The 15,806-nt window shown below is 56.8% G+C and overlaps 4 protein-coding genes across 4 annotated transcripts; 1 reads left to right on the forward strand and 3 right to left on the reverse strand.

Annotated features, from left to right (window-relative positions):
- Nucleotides 1–54: 54 nt before the first annotated feature.
- On the reverse strand, nucleotides 55–549 carry PHSY_001892 (hypothetical protein; the record flags this gene model as incomplete). Its single annotated transcript, XM_012332518.1, has 1 exon — nucleotides 55–549. One exon carries the CDS (start codon nucleotides 547–549, stop codon nucleotides 55–57), a length of 495 nt encoding a protein of 164 aa, XP_012187908.1.
- Nucleotides 550–626: 77 nt separating this feature from the next.
- PHSY_001893 (hypothetical protein) lies at nucleotides 627–2,309 on the forward strand (the record flags this gene model as incomplete). The annotated part of the gene is made up of 1 exon (XM_012332519.1): nucleotides 627–2,309. The coding sequence occupies one exon, from the start codon at nucleotides 627–629 to the stop codon at nucleotides 2,307–2,309; it is 1,683 nt and encodes a 560-aa protein (XP_012187909.1).
- Nucleotides 2,310–2,399: 90 nt separating this feature from the next.
- On the reverse strand, nucleotides 2,400–5,738 carry PHSY_001894 (hypothetical protein; the record flags this gene model as incomplete). Its single annotated transcript, XM_012332520.1, has 1 exon — nucleotides 2,400–5,738. The coding sequence occupies one exon, from the start codon at nucleotides 5,736–5,738 to the stop codon at nucleotides 2,400–2,402; it is 3,339 nt and encodes a 1,112-aa protein (XP_012187910.1).
- A 1,464-nt stretch (nucleotides 5,739–7,202) lies between these two features.
- Nucleotides 7,203–10,757, reverse strand: PHSY_001895 (hypothetical protein; the record flags this gene model as incomplete). Its single annotated transcript, XM_012332521.1, has 1 exon — nucleotides 7,203–10,757. The coding sequence occupies one exon, from the start codon at nucleotides 10,755–10,757 to the stop codon at nucleotides 7,203–7,205; it is 3,555 nt and encodes a 1,184-aa protein (XP_012187911.1).
- Nucleotides 10,758–15,806: the final 5,049 nt, after the last annotated feature.

Raw genomic sequence — 15,806 nt, forward strand, 5'->3', positions numbered from 1 at the left:
TTGTCTGCTGAGACACGATGACGAGGGTCGACTTGTTGCGCTCCTCACAGCGAGTCAGTGGACGGCGAGACTGCATGTGCGAATGCACCGATGCCATGTAAGGCACACCACGAATCGGCGTGTGGGGAAGAGGAAGAGGAACGAGTAATTGGTTCTCCAGCCAGGCGCTTCCATTGTGTTGGTGTTTGAAAGAGGCGAGTCGCTTCCCGTTGCCTGTTCGAGGACATCGAAAAGCCATGCGGTATCCTGGTCCCTCGCCGATTCCTGGCTGATGGCTCGATCGTTGAAGCCAAATGGTAACCTGGGAACACGAAGAGCCGGTTGCTGCGGCCGATGGTGGGAAAGACACCGAAGAGTGGAAAGAAACTCCGACGTGCCCAGTACCACGATGGTATTCAACTCCGAGTCCAGACCTTCTCTGGCTTGTCGATTTGCTGGTTCCTTGAGTTGACATCCCGCTTGCAAGACGCTTCGATGCAGGATGTCTCCGTCGTAGACGCCGAAGAAGCTCAGCAGGCTCAACGTCAATATATACCCTTCCTGTTCCATATCCTTGCTCGAGAGCGAGCTCCCATTTCCCCTTCCATCGACCCTCCCGCTCCCTCTGCTCAAGCGTTCGATCAGCCATGAAGCTCCTCCCACCAGCCTCCACAGCAGCGCTTCTACTGGCCACCACCACCACCACAACCGCCTACGTCCTCCCCTCTTCCTCTCCTAACTCCGACCTTATCCCACGATACGTCTCGGGACTCGTCGCTCCCTCCAGCTACACCTACTCCTGGGCGATCGACGGCTACCGTCTCGCGCTCAACACCACCGGCGCTCCCTCCTACCTCACCCGCTACACCGTTTCCAAAGATGCGACTAGTACGACCCAGCAGCACGTCGACTCGTGCACTGCATTTTGCGAGAAAACGGCTGGATGTGCTATGGCGAGTGTGATCAAGTTTCTCAATTTTGACGAGGGGACGGTGATATGTGCGGTGTACGGGACGGTGCTGCCGAAGACAGAGGCGAAATACACCACGGGCTTATTTAATGGGAAGGGGGAGGTGAAGGCTAGTTATAGTTTCGCGAGGAATGCGGGGGCGGTGAAGGGTGCGGTCACGAGTAGCACGGTGAGGTCGGCAACGACGAGTTCCAGTGCGATCGCAGCGCAGAGTTCGACGAAGAGTAGCTCTACGATAAGCTCTCCTTCAACTGCATCGACTCGAGGCACAAGCACCACTGCGTCGACCACCACATCGACTCAAAGCACGACCACGACATCCTCAGCATCCACGTCCACATCCAGCTCCTCAGCATCTACTTCCACTTCCTCAGCATCAACATCCACCTCCCCAGCACCCGCACCCTCCTCCACCCCGATCTACGACCAATGGCAATGGATTGACGTCCCGGGCACCAGCTGCGCCGACGGCACCGCCACCGGCTTCGCGCTCTCGCTCCATGCCAACTCCACCGAACTCGTCCTCTCCCTCCAACAAGGTGGATCCTGCTACGACTACCAAACATGCTACGTCGACAAGCGCGCCTACAACGTCGGTGGCTCCACATCGCCCGCCTTCAACAACGCCACCTTCTACTCCCAAAACCAACCGTCTTCCCTCAAAGGCTGGTTCCCCTTCGCCCGGGGTAATCAGTACAACCCCTGGGCCAACTCGAACTATGCCTGGATTCCGTACTGCACGGGCGATTTCCACGCGGGGGACAACGTGGTGGATTACAATGGCAGGACGACGTATCATAAAGGATGGGGGAATGTCAAGTTGGACGTGGGTAAGGTGAAGGAGATGGTTCCGGGGGTGAAGCGGGTATGGTTGATCGGGAGTAGTGCGGGAGGGTTTGGGAGCATCCTACAATACCAGAATGTGCAGGACACGTTCGGGGTACGGGTGGACTTGCTCGTGGATTCCGCCGAAACTCCGTTCTCCATCCTCCGCCATCCAAGCCAGAACATCCAGCCACCCAACAAGGCTCGTTGTCCCAACTGCAACGACACCAACTTTGACTCGTACATCGTCGGCCTCGCTCAGGCGAATCCGACCGCAAGGTTTGGGAGTACGAGTTGGAGCAACGATAGCACGATTCCTGCCAACCAAGGTGTTAGCAGCCAGGACTTTGCAACCGAGGTGGAGAGGTTGTTCACGGAGGAGGATGAGACGACGACGAATGCGAGGAACTACATGGTCGAGGGAAGCGGACATATTCTGTTGTATACGACGCAGTATAGTGCAAAGGATGGGTATACGATGGCGAATTGGTTGAACAAGTTCAAGACCGACGATGCGGGGTGGAGTTCTCATTGATAGCAATCTCAATTTCGTATTGTGTTGGAAACCATTTTTTTGACTGGACAGCAAGGATTGTGAAAGGATCTTGTTGAGGGGACATGGGCATCAAATCATTCCAACCCTTCCGCTTTCGGGCATACCCAACGCAGTCGCCACCGTCATGCTCCCCTGCGGTTCCACCACCACCTTCTCCAACACCAATCCTGGTTCCAACGGCCACCATCTGATCGTATGCTTCCCCCCTCCACTCGTCGAATTCGTCCTGAGCATCGTCGTCACTTTTCGAATGTTGGCACTGACGACGTTGCCCCAATCGGCGCTGTTCGTGCCCGGGGTGATGTTATCCGGAACTGGGGTGACCGTTGTCCTCGACGCAACATCGTCGTCGAGTTCCAAGACGTATTTCAGGGGTCGTTTGTCGCGATAGTTGAGGATGGGCGAGAGGTAGAGTGTCACATTGTAGGCGGAACCGTTGTTGGTAGGAGGAGGGGAAGTGGAGTGGATGAAGGGGAAGGAGAGCGAGGGGCCAGAAGCAGGAGGGATGGAGTCGGCGGTAGGGGGGAGCACGGTGATGGCGGAACCGAGGAGGCCGTACTGCGGTAAGACTTCGAGGTAGGTAGGGGTGGAGTTGGAACGGGCGGGTTCGACGAGCGCGTGCGCGGCGAGCATGGAGACGGATCCGTCCGAGGAGGAGACGAACGTGCCGGCGGGATGCGAGCTTGAGGAAAAGGTGCAGGGGTCCACGGTCAGGCTGACGGTGACGTTGGTGGGCGACCACATTCCGACGTACTGTTCGGAAGGGAAGGTGGTGGTGTTGATGTACACGATACCCGTCTGCAGCCTCTGCGTGCTGTTGGTGGTAGCACAGTCCATCTCCGCCAATTGCGACCAGTCTACCTTGACCGCCACCTCGACTTCATCGTCAAAGTTGCCGCCTGCTTCGAACCCATCGCTTCTCTTCTCCACCCACCCTCCCACACCTTCGAACAGCGCTCTCTCGGTGAGGTTCGTCCCTCCTGCCATGCCGTCCCTCGCGAGCGTCTCCAACGTCGCGATCCTCGGCTGCTGCACCTGCAACCAGCTCGCATTCGTCGTTGCGCTAAAGGCGAACTCACCAGCGTCCGCCGAGCTGACCCAAACCCTCCTCCGCTGGTTCCCCTCGTACCTGCTGAGCATCTTCAAACTCGGATCAGGGCAGTTGTACCCATCCGCGCAGTTGTACTGGTTATCACCCGGCCAGGCACCCATACTGCCATCCACCGACACCCTCAGGTTGCTACCCATAGCCGTATCTGGCCACTCTGAATCCACCACTTCCACCTGGGACAGCGCGGGCATCATATTCCGCATCGGTTGCTGCCAGTACTGGCTTCCCATGTGCGGTTGCGACATCATGTGCTTCCACTTTCCACCCGCGAGGGCGTGGTAGGACTCGGTGAGGCGCGCGTCGTTGTGGAAGAGCGAGCGGGCGAGGAGCGACCAGCTGTTGGCCGAGTTCTTGGCCTGCGTGCCGGCGAGGTTGTTGCGTGCGATGGCGACGTACATGCGGTTCAGATTGGACGACGCCAGTGTAGGGTACGCAACGAGTTGGTAGAACGAATCCCAGTTGGGGGTGTTGCGGAAGTACGGGATCAGATCGCCCTCGACGATGGAAACGAGGTGATCCCAGTGGGAGAGGACGGATTCCGCCTCGGCGTAGTGTACGCTGCTCCACGTGCTGGCGTTGACGATCTCGGGTTTGATGCGTGAGTTCAGCCACGAGTAGCCACGGATCACCTCGGCCACCTTCGAGGCCGGCTCGTGGCCGAAGGTTTTGGCAGCCCAGGTGTCGAGCCAGCTGGACACGTTGGTAGGGTGGAGCAAGTCGGTGTTGTCGTAGGCCATGTTGAGGGTAAAGTGGATGGGGACTTCGACGGGCTTGAGGTCGCCCACGTTGAGGATGAACATCTCGGTCTGCTGGTTGAGGAATGCGACGTTGAGCTGTTCCCACGCGTTCATGAGGTTGACCGTGTTGACCCATTTGTACGCGCGAGGGGGACCGACGTAATCAGCGTGGTAGTAGAGACCGGCACCACCGCTTCGATTCTTCTTCTCCTCCTCCGTGGGGATCCTCCTGATGAACCCGAAGTTGTCGTCGGTCCAAAGCAATGTGATGTCTTCCGGAACCTTCAACCCCTCATTGTAGTAGCCCTGAACCTCGGTGTACAGACACATCATCTGCGGAACGCTGATCTCGCCGCTCTTGGCATCGCGGGGGAGCAAACTCTGCTGTTTGACCATGATCTCCTCCAGCAGCTGGATGTTGGCTCCGGCAAGGGCTTTGTCGCCGTTGCCGCGCATGCTCATGGTGAACATGGTTTCGAGACCTTGGGCGCGTTCTACGCCGTACTTCCAGTAGGTGGTGATGTTCTCCGTGTTGGTAGGGTAGTCCCAGGGACCCTGGTACCAGGTGTTCCATTCGGGCGTGTTGCGACCCATGGGTTCTTGGTGCGAGGTTCCGAAGACGATGCCCAATCGATCGGCGAGCTTTTGATTTGGCCCAGCGGCACCGGTGCCGTTGACACCCTTGTTGGGGAGGTCGGGGAGGCCGGCGACGGCGAAAGAGTCGGACCACATGGCAGGCCAGAGAAGGTTGGCTTTGAGTCGAAGCAGCAGCTCAAAGACGTGGGTGTACATGGCATCGTTGAAGGACTGCGGGGCGGTTTCGGGTGGGAAGGGTCCTTTGAAGTGCGTTCGAGCCCAATTCGTCAGGGCGGGTGCTTCGTCGTTGAGGAAGATGCCTCGGTACTTGACCAACGGTGGACCGTGTGAGCAACGACTCGTCCCGAAACTCTTCGACGAGGCGGATGACTTGGGAGAGTAGTATTCAGCAGAGTGCGACTGCGTAGGCTTGACATCGGCAAACCACTTCCACGGGCTGACTCCCAGCTCTTCGCTCAACGTGTACAGCGCGTACGCAGCACCTCTCTTGTCCGAACCCATCAATACCAACCCAGATCCAGAGCTGAGCTTCACAGAGGACCACGACTCCCATTGACCCTTGACCTTCGAAGCTTCCTGTGATACTGCTGAGTCCATCGACATGAGCTCTGGCATGAGACTCGAGCTGTCGAGACTGCCGACGATGATCATCCTCTCCTTGTTTTGCTGAGCTTGCATCTTGAGCGATGCGGAAGTGACGTTTCGAACAACGACATTGGAAGAGGGCACCATCTGCATCAGGTCGGCAGCAAAGCTGGCTGCGGCGTGGTGAACTACGGGAGCGTCATGGCTAGATGTGAGAACTTCGGTAGTTTCGCCCGACTTGGCGATCAGATAGCCGTCCGATGACGAGGCGGTGGAAAGACACACATTGTCGTTGTTGGTGTCTGTGTTGCTGTTGGCTTGGGCGTAGGTTGCCGTTAATCCCAGCAGTAGCGTCGTCCATAGCGATAGCGCACGCATCGCGGCACAAGATTCCGCGACGTTTCGACGGAGATGGGGCGAATGAACCTTCAACTGAGGCTTCAGGTCTCTGTCGGGGTAAAAACGTCAATGAAGATGTCGGAGACGTATATATAATGTCTCGCAGTGGCGCAACGTTTGACACTTTGGCGTGGAGCAGAAGTGCGGGGTAGGCTCTGCGCCATGTGTTGCACAGGACATCATGCATATACAGGAGAGATATGACCGGCGACCTCTGTCTCTGTTTCTTGGCGTGGTAAAGGGGGTCAAAGCGTGCTTGTGACTCTGCGAAGGAGCCGCTTTGCTGGGACCAGAACAGCGGCAAGTGAAGTTGGCATACTGAGTCTAGGCAGGGAAGGGGGAGAGATTTGCACACGGTCGCTTCATTATTGCCCTGTCAGGACCCTCGAATACGTGACTTTGCAAGTCTGACCCTGTGCTCAGGAACACCCTTGACACCTCACCTGCCGCTAATGAGAGCCAGAGTCTGTGACCGGCAAACAAGCTGCCTCGAAAGCACTTGCGAAGGAAGGACGGTCCGGCTCGCACCGCCAAGTGTGCTGTCCATGCTGTGCTGCAGATATCGGCACGCCGAGCAGATGTACAATGACAAGCAAGGTCGAGTTCGATGAGGACAAAGGTCGGTCAACTTTCCTTTAGGCGGCCCTCGCTTAACCGGGGTGCGCGGACCCGATTGAGTGCCGAGCTTGTCGAAAGATCGCACTGTACAGCTTGAACTGCAGACTTCACGTAAATTGTCCTCTTCACCTCTGACTCTATCGAACAGCGGAATCGTTCCCGTCAAAATCAAACAGGCGACAAATGTAAAGGAAGGAACCGTAGCCAAAGTTATACGGCTGAGCATAAAGGGCTGAGTCTGTCAACTAAGCATCCGATCCACCTCGAAATCGCCGAGGAATCCATCCAGAGATTGGCGAACAGCTCCGAGAGACAACGACAGACGACCGATGAGAGCTAAGAGTGGCGTTCGTGGAGTCCATGACAGCTTCTCGAAGCAACGAACAAGGATCTGGCCGAGGGTATTGCATCAAAGTGGGCGGATTGAAATTGCCGATTCGCCTAAAGCGACAGCTGAGTTCCCCACACTTTTCTCTCGCCTGACAACCCGCTTCAACCGGCGTTTGGTCCCCGCACACAGACCGGCGACCCCTCCGGCAGCTCGTCTCGCTTCATGCTCGGTGCACCAGCGCGAACGCTAAGCGAAGCGGATTGGCCTCCTCTCGGAGATTCGCACACTCGCACACCTCATCAAGTGGACATCACAAGGTATCAATCGGGCAAGCTTGCAAGAACGCACACGCACCAATGGAAGGCAGTGTAAACGCGTCATTCGTTTAAATGATCTTAACTGTGGGGTATAAGGGCGTCAAAGTCGTAATGGCATCAGTCCGTTCCCTCATCCTTCACGTCCGACATTCGAGTGTGACCCTGACTGTAAATTTTTCAACGAATCGTCTGTGGTTCATGCGCAAACACGACCCTTCTCGAACCAATGTCTGAGCTCGGTCCCAGCCCCTCGTAGCTTCGACGAGGCAATCCTGCGTCACGACCACCCGGCATTTGCAGCTGTTGTTGCTGCTGCCCGCGGTAAGAATAGCCTTCTTGAGCATAAGCTTCGCGAGGCGAAGCGCGCGGAGGCGACGAAGGGTATGCTTGCTGCTTTGCGTACTGCTCCTCACGGGACAGCACAGGCATCGTGGTGCGACGGACGTTGTACTCGCGAGGATTGCTTCGCGCCGAAACTGCAGCCGGAGGAGCCTCTTGACGATCCATATCATCCATTCTGGTCGTGCCGCTGCCGTAGTGGCGTCCAGAGCATTGGTGACAACCGCACACGTCCGAGTGAGGTGGTTCCATGCTGCGTCGACCTGAAGGAAGCATTCGACTGTCCCTGATAATGCCGCCAAATTCGTCGACGTTTCCGCTGAAAATGGCCGCAGAGGGCGAAGATGAAATGTCATTGATTCGCGAGCCACCGCCGCTGCCGCCCGAATGAGCGTTGGCGGGGAGACTGTCGTGATAGCGTCGGCCGGAGCTGACCTCCTGCGCATACGTGCCGGCACCAGACATCTGATAGCGCGACGCAATCTCCGGCACTCGACCGCGGGCGCCGGTCATCGAGGGAAGCGACAAGGTGGGGTCCATGGTGACCCTCCGTGCGGCGCGTTCCTTCTCGAGCACGTTGAGCTCTCGCTGTTCGCGCTCGATATCCTTCTCCGCCTGGTAGCGAGCCTTCATGCGCGCCACAAAGCTGCGTTCCGATGCAGTGGTATCGGTGCTAAGCGATCGGGTGACGCTCACCGCAGAAAGACGTGTCGATCCCACCGCGGGAGCGTACCGGTCGAGATCGTGATCGCGGACATCTGCGCCGGACGCACGCGGATATCCGAGACCAAGCTGCGAGGAAGCGCTCTTGTCGTTGACACCACTGTCGCTGATTCTCGAGCGCGACCAGCCACCGTTGTTGTTGAAGGTCGATGATGTCGGAGGGTTGGAATAGATGGCTGAGGCTGGACGCTGGTAGCCGAGTTCGACGGTGGCAGACATGGGCGTTCGCGCAGCTGCGAGCTCGTCTTCCCGTTCGAGCTGTCTCATGCGCTCGCGCTCGCGTTCCCATAGACTTATCTTGCGAGCATTGGCCTGATCGAGAGCGGCAGCGGCAGCGGCAGCGGCGGCGTTCCGTTGGCTCTGAGCATCGTAGAGGCTGTCAGACTGACCTAGTCCAGAGGCGACGTTGTACATGGAGGCACTGTCCTGAGCAAAGTTGGCAGTCGGCGACGTTTCGACCTTTGTGGTGTGCTCCCTGTACTGCTCAAGTGCGCGTTGGGCTGGCCGCACCTTGGGCGAAGTGACGACTCCAGCACGGCCGGGTTCTGCCGCGCTGACTATGGGCGAAGCGTTGTGGTGTCCCTTGGGGATTTGTGGTTTTTGCTGCTGCATGAGAAGAATTCCCTCGCTATCGTCGGGGGTCCGCGGGATCCGGTTGCCATCTTCCGAGCCCTGTGCGCTGTTGGTCGCACTGAGGCTAGGAGCAACAGCGTCCGAGTCTTCGCGCGGCACCGATAGCTTGTCAATGATGCTGCCCTCCGTCGCCGAAGAGTTGTTGCCGTCGCGGTCGTGCACCTGCAACGCGTTGTTTGCAAGTCTGTCGGCATTCGAGGGCTGAATAGAGGATGCGCTGATGGCCGAAGAGCTCAAAGAAGGAGAAGTTGTCTCCCACAGTTGAGGCTGTGCCGCCATGGACTTGATGGTCAAGTCTGTGGGTGCGCGAACGAGGCTGGCAGTGGCGCTGGGTGGGTTGAGCAGGATGCTGGATTGGTTTGACGGAGGTAGCGAAGAAGATTGACCGGCAGTGCCGTTGTCAGGACGAGCAGTCTGGTCGGTGGCGACGCTGCGAAGGGACGCAGCCCCCATCTCGACTGGCGGTGGCGAAGAAGTTGGCCCGGTCATTGCCGATGGTTGGTGCAGCGTTCGTCCCGTCTCTCGCTGAGGTTGCAGCCTCAAGGAAGAAGTTCTAGGTAGCGTGGATGCTACAATGGTAGAGTTCGCAGTGCTGCCCTCGGCGAGTTTACTTTTGGACAGTGCGTGTTGCAACGGTGGACGATGGTTCGGTGAGGTTTCGGATCCTCGGCTCACATTGCTGTTGATGCTTGTGCTGCGACCAAGATCGGCAGCGTCATCGACTGCTAGAGGTGCGGAGGGCGAAGGAGGACGCCAGCCCATCTCTTGAGCTCGCAAGATGATCTGCGTGTCCTCGTTGATCTTTGCGTTGATCTGCGCTTGAACGGCGACGGAAGCCTCGACCTGGGCGGTGAGGCTGGCGAGGTACTCAGCCTGACCTTGTTCCACTTGGGTCGATTCGGCAGCCTGGAGGGCAGGCATGAATTCGGACGAGGTGAAGCACAGAAGCTCGTTGAGCTTGCCGACATGTGGACCGATGCGGCGCACCGATTCGCATCGATGTTTGAACTCGACATCGGCGAGACCACCGACGGTGCTGGCGACGAGCAGAGACGAGACGTGGCTCTTTGCGGCCATCGAGAGGGCATGTGTGTTCTTGGCTCGACCCATGTCGTTGGTGAGCGACTGAACGGTCGCGACGTACTTGTCGTGCGATTCGAGAGCCTTGTTGGGTGAGGCTTTCTTGACGTTCTTTTCGTGTGCGGCGTTTGCCTTTTTGATCTTTGCGTCGAGAGTGTGAATCAGCTCGTCGTGCGCGCGCTCTTCCTTTGCGACCTTCTTGAAGTACTTTGCGCAGGCGTCGTTGACTGCCTCGTACTCCCGTTGCACGTGCTTGGCGTGGCGAGAAGAGACTTCGGCAAGGCCCTCGAACATGGTCGAGGTGAGTTGGAGTGTTTGAGAGGGCGTTTCGAGGACCACCTTTGTGCGTTCGAGCTCCGAAGCGCTCTTTGCGAGCTTCCGTTCGACCTTAGCAAGGCGAGCCGAGAGGTCGCGATATTCGTCGAGGTTGACGAGGAGCGACTCGACTGCTTTGAGAGACTTGTGCAAGTCGGCGCGCTCAACGAGGCTGACGTCGACCGAGTTTGAGGTCGGATTGAGCGTCGAAGTGGAAGCTGCGTGGTTCAGAACGGGCAGGGCGAGCGGAGAGAGAGGACGTGGGCTTGCGGCACCGTTCGGAGAAGCGCCATTGATAGGAAGATCAAAGTATTGCTGTTGAGCGGTTGGACTCTTGGGCTGTGGCGAGGCGAGGGATGGACGCAAGAGACTCTGCGAAGTCTGGGGTGAGACTTGTCGAGAGCCCGGCCGACTCTGCTGTGGCGACAGCTGCGCGGGTTGTGCGGACTGGGAGGGCGGCAAGAGGCGGCTCGAGGTGGAATCGTAGCTGAGGGATGCTGCAGCACCATCAGCTGACTGCGTCGAAGCAAGCGTGGTGGAGTTGACGCCGACGTTGAGGAACGATTTGCCAGGACTGACGCTCAGCGGGGCCGAGGCGGGCTTGGAGTCACCGACGCCCATGAAGCGTTGCACTTTCTTCATGCTGACTACGGGTTATTCTGGACGATATGGTACCGATGGTGTTTGCGATATATTGCAATCCAAGTGATGCGTCCGATTGTGGCTGCCTTTCGATGATGCTATAGGATGTCTCCTCAAGGTCAAGCGGGCCGGAAGTGACTGGGCGCCGACGAGGGGGTTCCGAGCGTGAAAGAAGGAGGAAGTGGAAGTCGCCGCAGCGAGCAGCTGGGATGGTGGCGAGGAAGACGTGGTGGATGTCGTCGAGGAGGATGCAATGGTTGTCCATGCAGCCGTGCAGTTGCAGCAACATCACAGTAGCTCACAAGCTTGGTCCAAAGACAGCAGGCTGCGAGGCACACGCGCTCAGCGGAAAGGCCGCATTTGACACTCCGTCACCGGGCGGACGATCCGAAGAGACTATTGTCTGCCATTCGGAGCAACAAATCTCGCTCTTGCTCCCACCTTCCTTCTCGCTTATGTTCAGGGGCGTTGCGATTAGGAGCCGATTCGCAAGCACACTCACGTTATCGGCTCTTCCGCAGCTGCTTGAGGCGCAGCATGGCGTGACCCAGCTCAACACGTCAGGAAGAAGACCGACACCGTTGACACCAAGCGGATTGCATTGGGGAACCACGCCATGCCAAGAATCAGAGCCGGCATTGCGGTATCTTTTTTGATTTCAGCGATGTAGCACGGATCGCTAGACGACAGCCGGCTCTCGATGATGAAGCTCGCGACTCAATACAGTATACTGTATCACGATGAAGATGTGGATGCGTAGGAGGTTGCAGTGCAGCTGGAAACAAATCAGCCGAGGTGTTGGTCTTTTTGGCGCGTGGGACGTACAGTCAGTCAGGTGCTGCGAAGTCCAGCAGTAGAGAAACGCGTTCTAGGCTCCTGATGCGTGACATGCAGGATGCCCCTCTTTCCTGCGTTGGCTGGTTAGAGACTGCGCCGAGACTCAGGGGCACTTTCCAACTTTTTCCAAATTTGGGCATCGAGCCACCCTGCATGAAACGTCTGCAAGAGTCGCGCGATAGTCGATGTAAAAACTCCCAATGTCAGACCGATACTGCGTACATACAAGTCTCGGAAAGAGCGGTCGGCTCCGAACTTCGATGCATCCGCCTGAACCCGACATGAAGAGTGTGGAATTTTGTAGGGGCTCTGGAACGGCAGCTTGGCTCTCTGATTTCAAATCGCCGTTTTGTGCTGTGCTGCTGGATTGAGTCTGGAAGATTGAGCTCGCGTATTGACCAAACTCGAACAACTTTCCCGACCTGATCGCCGTCACCACCACCACACCATCGTCACCTATCGCGCAGATACCACATTCACAATGTCGCTGGCCAAGTCTGTCTACAACACCGTCTTCAAGCGTAACTCGGTCTAGTAAGTCTCGCCGGCCAGTCGATAGCCAGTGCAGCAGCCGTCGGAGAAACGTCACGCCCGAGCGCGCAAGCTTGGATCGCAACTCCTCGATACCGATCTCACGAATCAGCGCCTGTCAATGCATCATCAAATACACTGCGTTGTTACGGCATCCGCAGCTGGAGCGCTAGCCTGGACGTGGCTGCTGTGGCTTGGCGACCCTCCATGTACTTGTTCGCGAATACTGACCCCCGCTGCACTTTCTCTCTTCTCGCAACGCCCATAATCACTTGTACACTTGCAATCACACAGCGTCGGCACCATCTTCTTCGGCGCCTTCGCCTTCGGTATCGGCTACGACCTTGCTACCACAGCATGGTGGGATTCGCATAACAAGGGCGTAAGTTTTCGAACGCATCGACACGGGATTTGATCTTGTCTCCGACCCATCGGCAGGGCAGCACGACCATGAACGCAGCGCGGGCAAGAGATTCAGGAGTTGATGGAATGCTTGGCAACGCTAGCTAGCGGTACCGACTCGGACTCTTTTGTCTTTATTGGACGGTGGATCGTTCGATGCACGGGCACAGTAGGGACATACTCGGACTAGAGAGTTGGCAGACCAGTGCTTTACAAGGATGTTTGGTCAAGAGGCGTGCTCACCACTTCACGGCATTGATCGCTCCGAGCTTCAGATCAGCGCGATCGTTTCCGACCCGACGCATGCTCCTCTGGCTGGACCCCAGTCATCGTCATGTCGAACTTGTGTTGCTGCCTCCGGTTCGGTCGGACGTAGGATTCAGGGCATGTTCATCTCATCTCAGAGGAGACACAGACCACTGACCAACTGACTTCTTCCTCTTGATCCCCTGCATCGCCCCACTTGACGCCAACAGAAGCAGTGGAAGGATATCCGAGGAAAGTACCTCGAGGACTCGGAGTAAACTCGTACAACTCAACCCACACATCTTCTTCACCATGTCGACGTAGCTTTCGTGTCAAGCTCTGCGCTTCATCCGGCTTCATTAGCAAAATACAATTCTCTCAAGCTCATAGCGCCCGTGACATCGCCAATAATCAGTGACAGACGAGTCGAACGATAGACGATAGGCGGAGAGCTCTTTCGCTTCGGGTGACGCCGATGAGGACTCGGGTTCAAAAGTGGAGGCATGCGGACCGGAGGCTTAGGAAGAAGAAAGGAGGCAAGAGTGAGATGCTACGTCACTTGAAAAGCTCACTTGCAGTTGGAATGGCTCGAAGTCGACGTCCGACGTTGAGAGAAGGTTAAAAGGGGACGGATCGGCTCTTCCATCTCCGATCTGACCGGCACATCCTACGATCGGTCAGCTTGAGTGCACGCATGAATTGACCTGTGAGAGACCAGAACTACAAGCTCGAGTCCATCGTGAAGCTCGGGTCCGTTCCGTAGATGCGCTCGTGGCGACGAAGGCATCTCGCAGCGAGATCAGGTGCAGCCAAGAAGAAGACCAAGTTGATCACGTTAGCTCGACTCGCAGGATGCTCCAGTTAAGTCAGAATCGTAGCTCGTGGCAGCAACGTGCCATTCGTTGCGACGCGATGGTGACGAGCGATTCTTGAAGGCCAGCGACCTCAGGAAGAAGGAACAGGCGCTGCTGCTGTCACTGCTGCTGCTTCGACGCTGGCTTCATGCCGACAACTTAGATGGACGCCAGGAGGTGCAAGCCCAAGCGCAGCCTCACCAGCAAGGCACACGAACTGAGTTTCCCAAAATAAAGTTCTATCAAAAAAAGGAGAAGTCACTTTATCGGAAACTGAGAGAAAATGACCCACGTCCCTGCTATTTTCGCTGAGAAAAAAAAGGGGGTTGCGGATCTGCCGGCCTAATTCCTGGCAGTATCCCTTGCATCTGTCGATGAACACTTTCTGTCGCCTGGATCTTCCTCCTGCTTTGCTGCGTCGCGATGGATCTCGCTAGAACTGCTCAAAACAGCTGGCAGAGGAGGTCTAGTCGGGCGCTCCGTTCAAGATTGACGGTGCTGAGAAAGGACGTACAGCCAATGGCCAGCAATGCAAGAAAAAGCCTGTAGCCGCCTTCTTAAGAAATGGATGCTGCGTAGCGCGTGCGGCAAATGCTCGCGTTTGAGGAACAAGGTGTGCCCAGCTTCTGCAGCATTGGCGCTATGCGAAAACCGCACAAATACATCCGCGGGGCGAGGTGAGTTGCATGCTCGCCCTTCACTGTACCACACGCAGCCAGGCCTTTGCCGACGCTGGACTATGGACAAATTCTGCACGCTGTGCTGCACAGTCGCTCATGTCCGCTTTGGGCTCGAGAGACGGTGCTGCAAATGCGAGAGGAAGGCAAAAAGAGCATATCGGAAGCTAGCCGAATTTGACCCTGTGGTGCCCTTGCTTCTCGAGCTGCAGAGCGGCTATTCCGACCAGACCCCTTGAAGTAGCCTCTTTTCGGAGGGGAAATCCCCCCCTTTGAATGGCTGCGAGCGTGTTACTTTCCTGACGTGTGGCGTTATGCCCGGATCGACACTTGGAAGTACAGTAGCTGCGACCTATCATTCGCCTCGTCACATCACACTGTTGGGCGTAGAAGTGACAGGATACTGCTCGATTGGCATGGGCATGGATCGATGCTGGGCTTTATTGATAATAACATTCCTCGACGCCCTTGAATCGCCGCCATCTGCCAGTCTGAACTCATCCACAGCGATCTTACGCTTCCCATTGTTCAATGGCGACGGAAGGGAGGGAGACCCAGGCACTATTCCTTGAAATGGTCTTAGAATCGCTGCTGCTTGTTACCTGATCCCAATGTGCGGCTGGCTGTCAAGCGCTAGCATCGCCTCCCACGCTTGTTCCTTGCGTGCCTGAACTTGTCTATATCGAATGCCACGCTCCTTGCTGTCGTCTGCATCTCGCTGTTCTCCTTCATCTGTCCTCTGAGCTCTTCTACTGCTGCAACGCTACTATAGCGCCCTTTTCTGGATCCATCCCTGTTGCCGCCGTGGTGTCGGCCTATGCTCCTCCGCATCCAACAACATCATTCGCGTCTCTTGGTCTCTTGATCTCTTCGTTCCGTCTTGCCTCCCTTCCTTTCTTCCTTCCTTCCCTTCCTCAAACCTTGACCTTTCTTTCCATTACCCCTCTCATCTTTCCATCGTCCATCGCAGTGTCGCTTGTATTTCAACCATCTGTTTCCAACAGCGACTCTCACCTTCGTACTCGATCATCACCTCCAACGCATTGCCAAGCACCGAGCGACGCAACCACGCTCTCATCGCTGACCAACGAGCTCGAACCGCCAGGATACCCACCACGCTCTGCTACAATACCCTGCAAACACGCTGTCATCGCCCCACAACCTTCGCAAACACCCACCGGAACTCCACCAAACTTTCGTCTCGGCCTTCATCTGCTTCACGCTAGCTGTATCCCAAAGTTGATACTGTGCATTCCCCTCCCAACCAATCGCACCCTCCGATACCCACCAAACTTGGAAGGAAGACGACTTCCGAGCCTTCTCGACACGCTTCGCCCCACTCCTGCTCGCTTATGGCCGCTCTTGGAGCAATGCGAGTGGATCGCTTCTAAACCCAAGCTACTTCCACATCCTCGCTCATAAAGATACAACCCTAGCCTCCTCGATACCACAGACCGCAGCTTCTCCAAATTTGTTCCTCTAGTCAATTCCGATTGCCACAA

The sequence above is a fragment of the Pseudozyma hubeiensis genome (genome assembly GCF_000403515.1).
Source record: "Pseudozyma hubeiensis SY62 DNA, scaffold: PHS20, whole genome shotgun sequence".
NCBI classification, from domain to species: Eukaryota; Fungi; Basidiomycota; class Ustilaginomycetes; order Ustilaginales; family Ustilaginaceae; genus Pseudozyma; species Pseudozyma hubeiensis.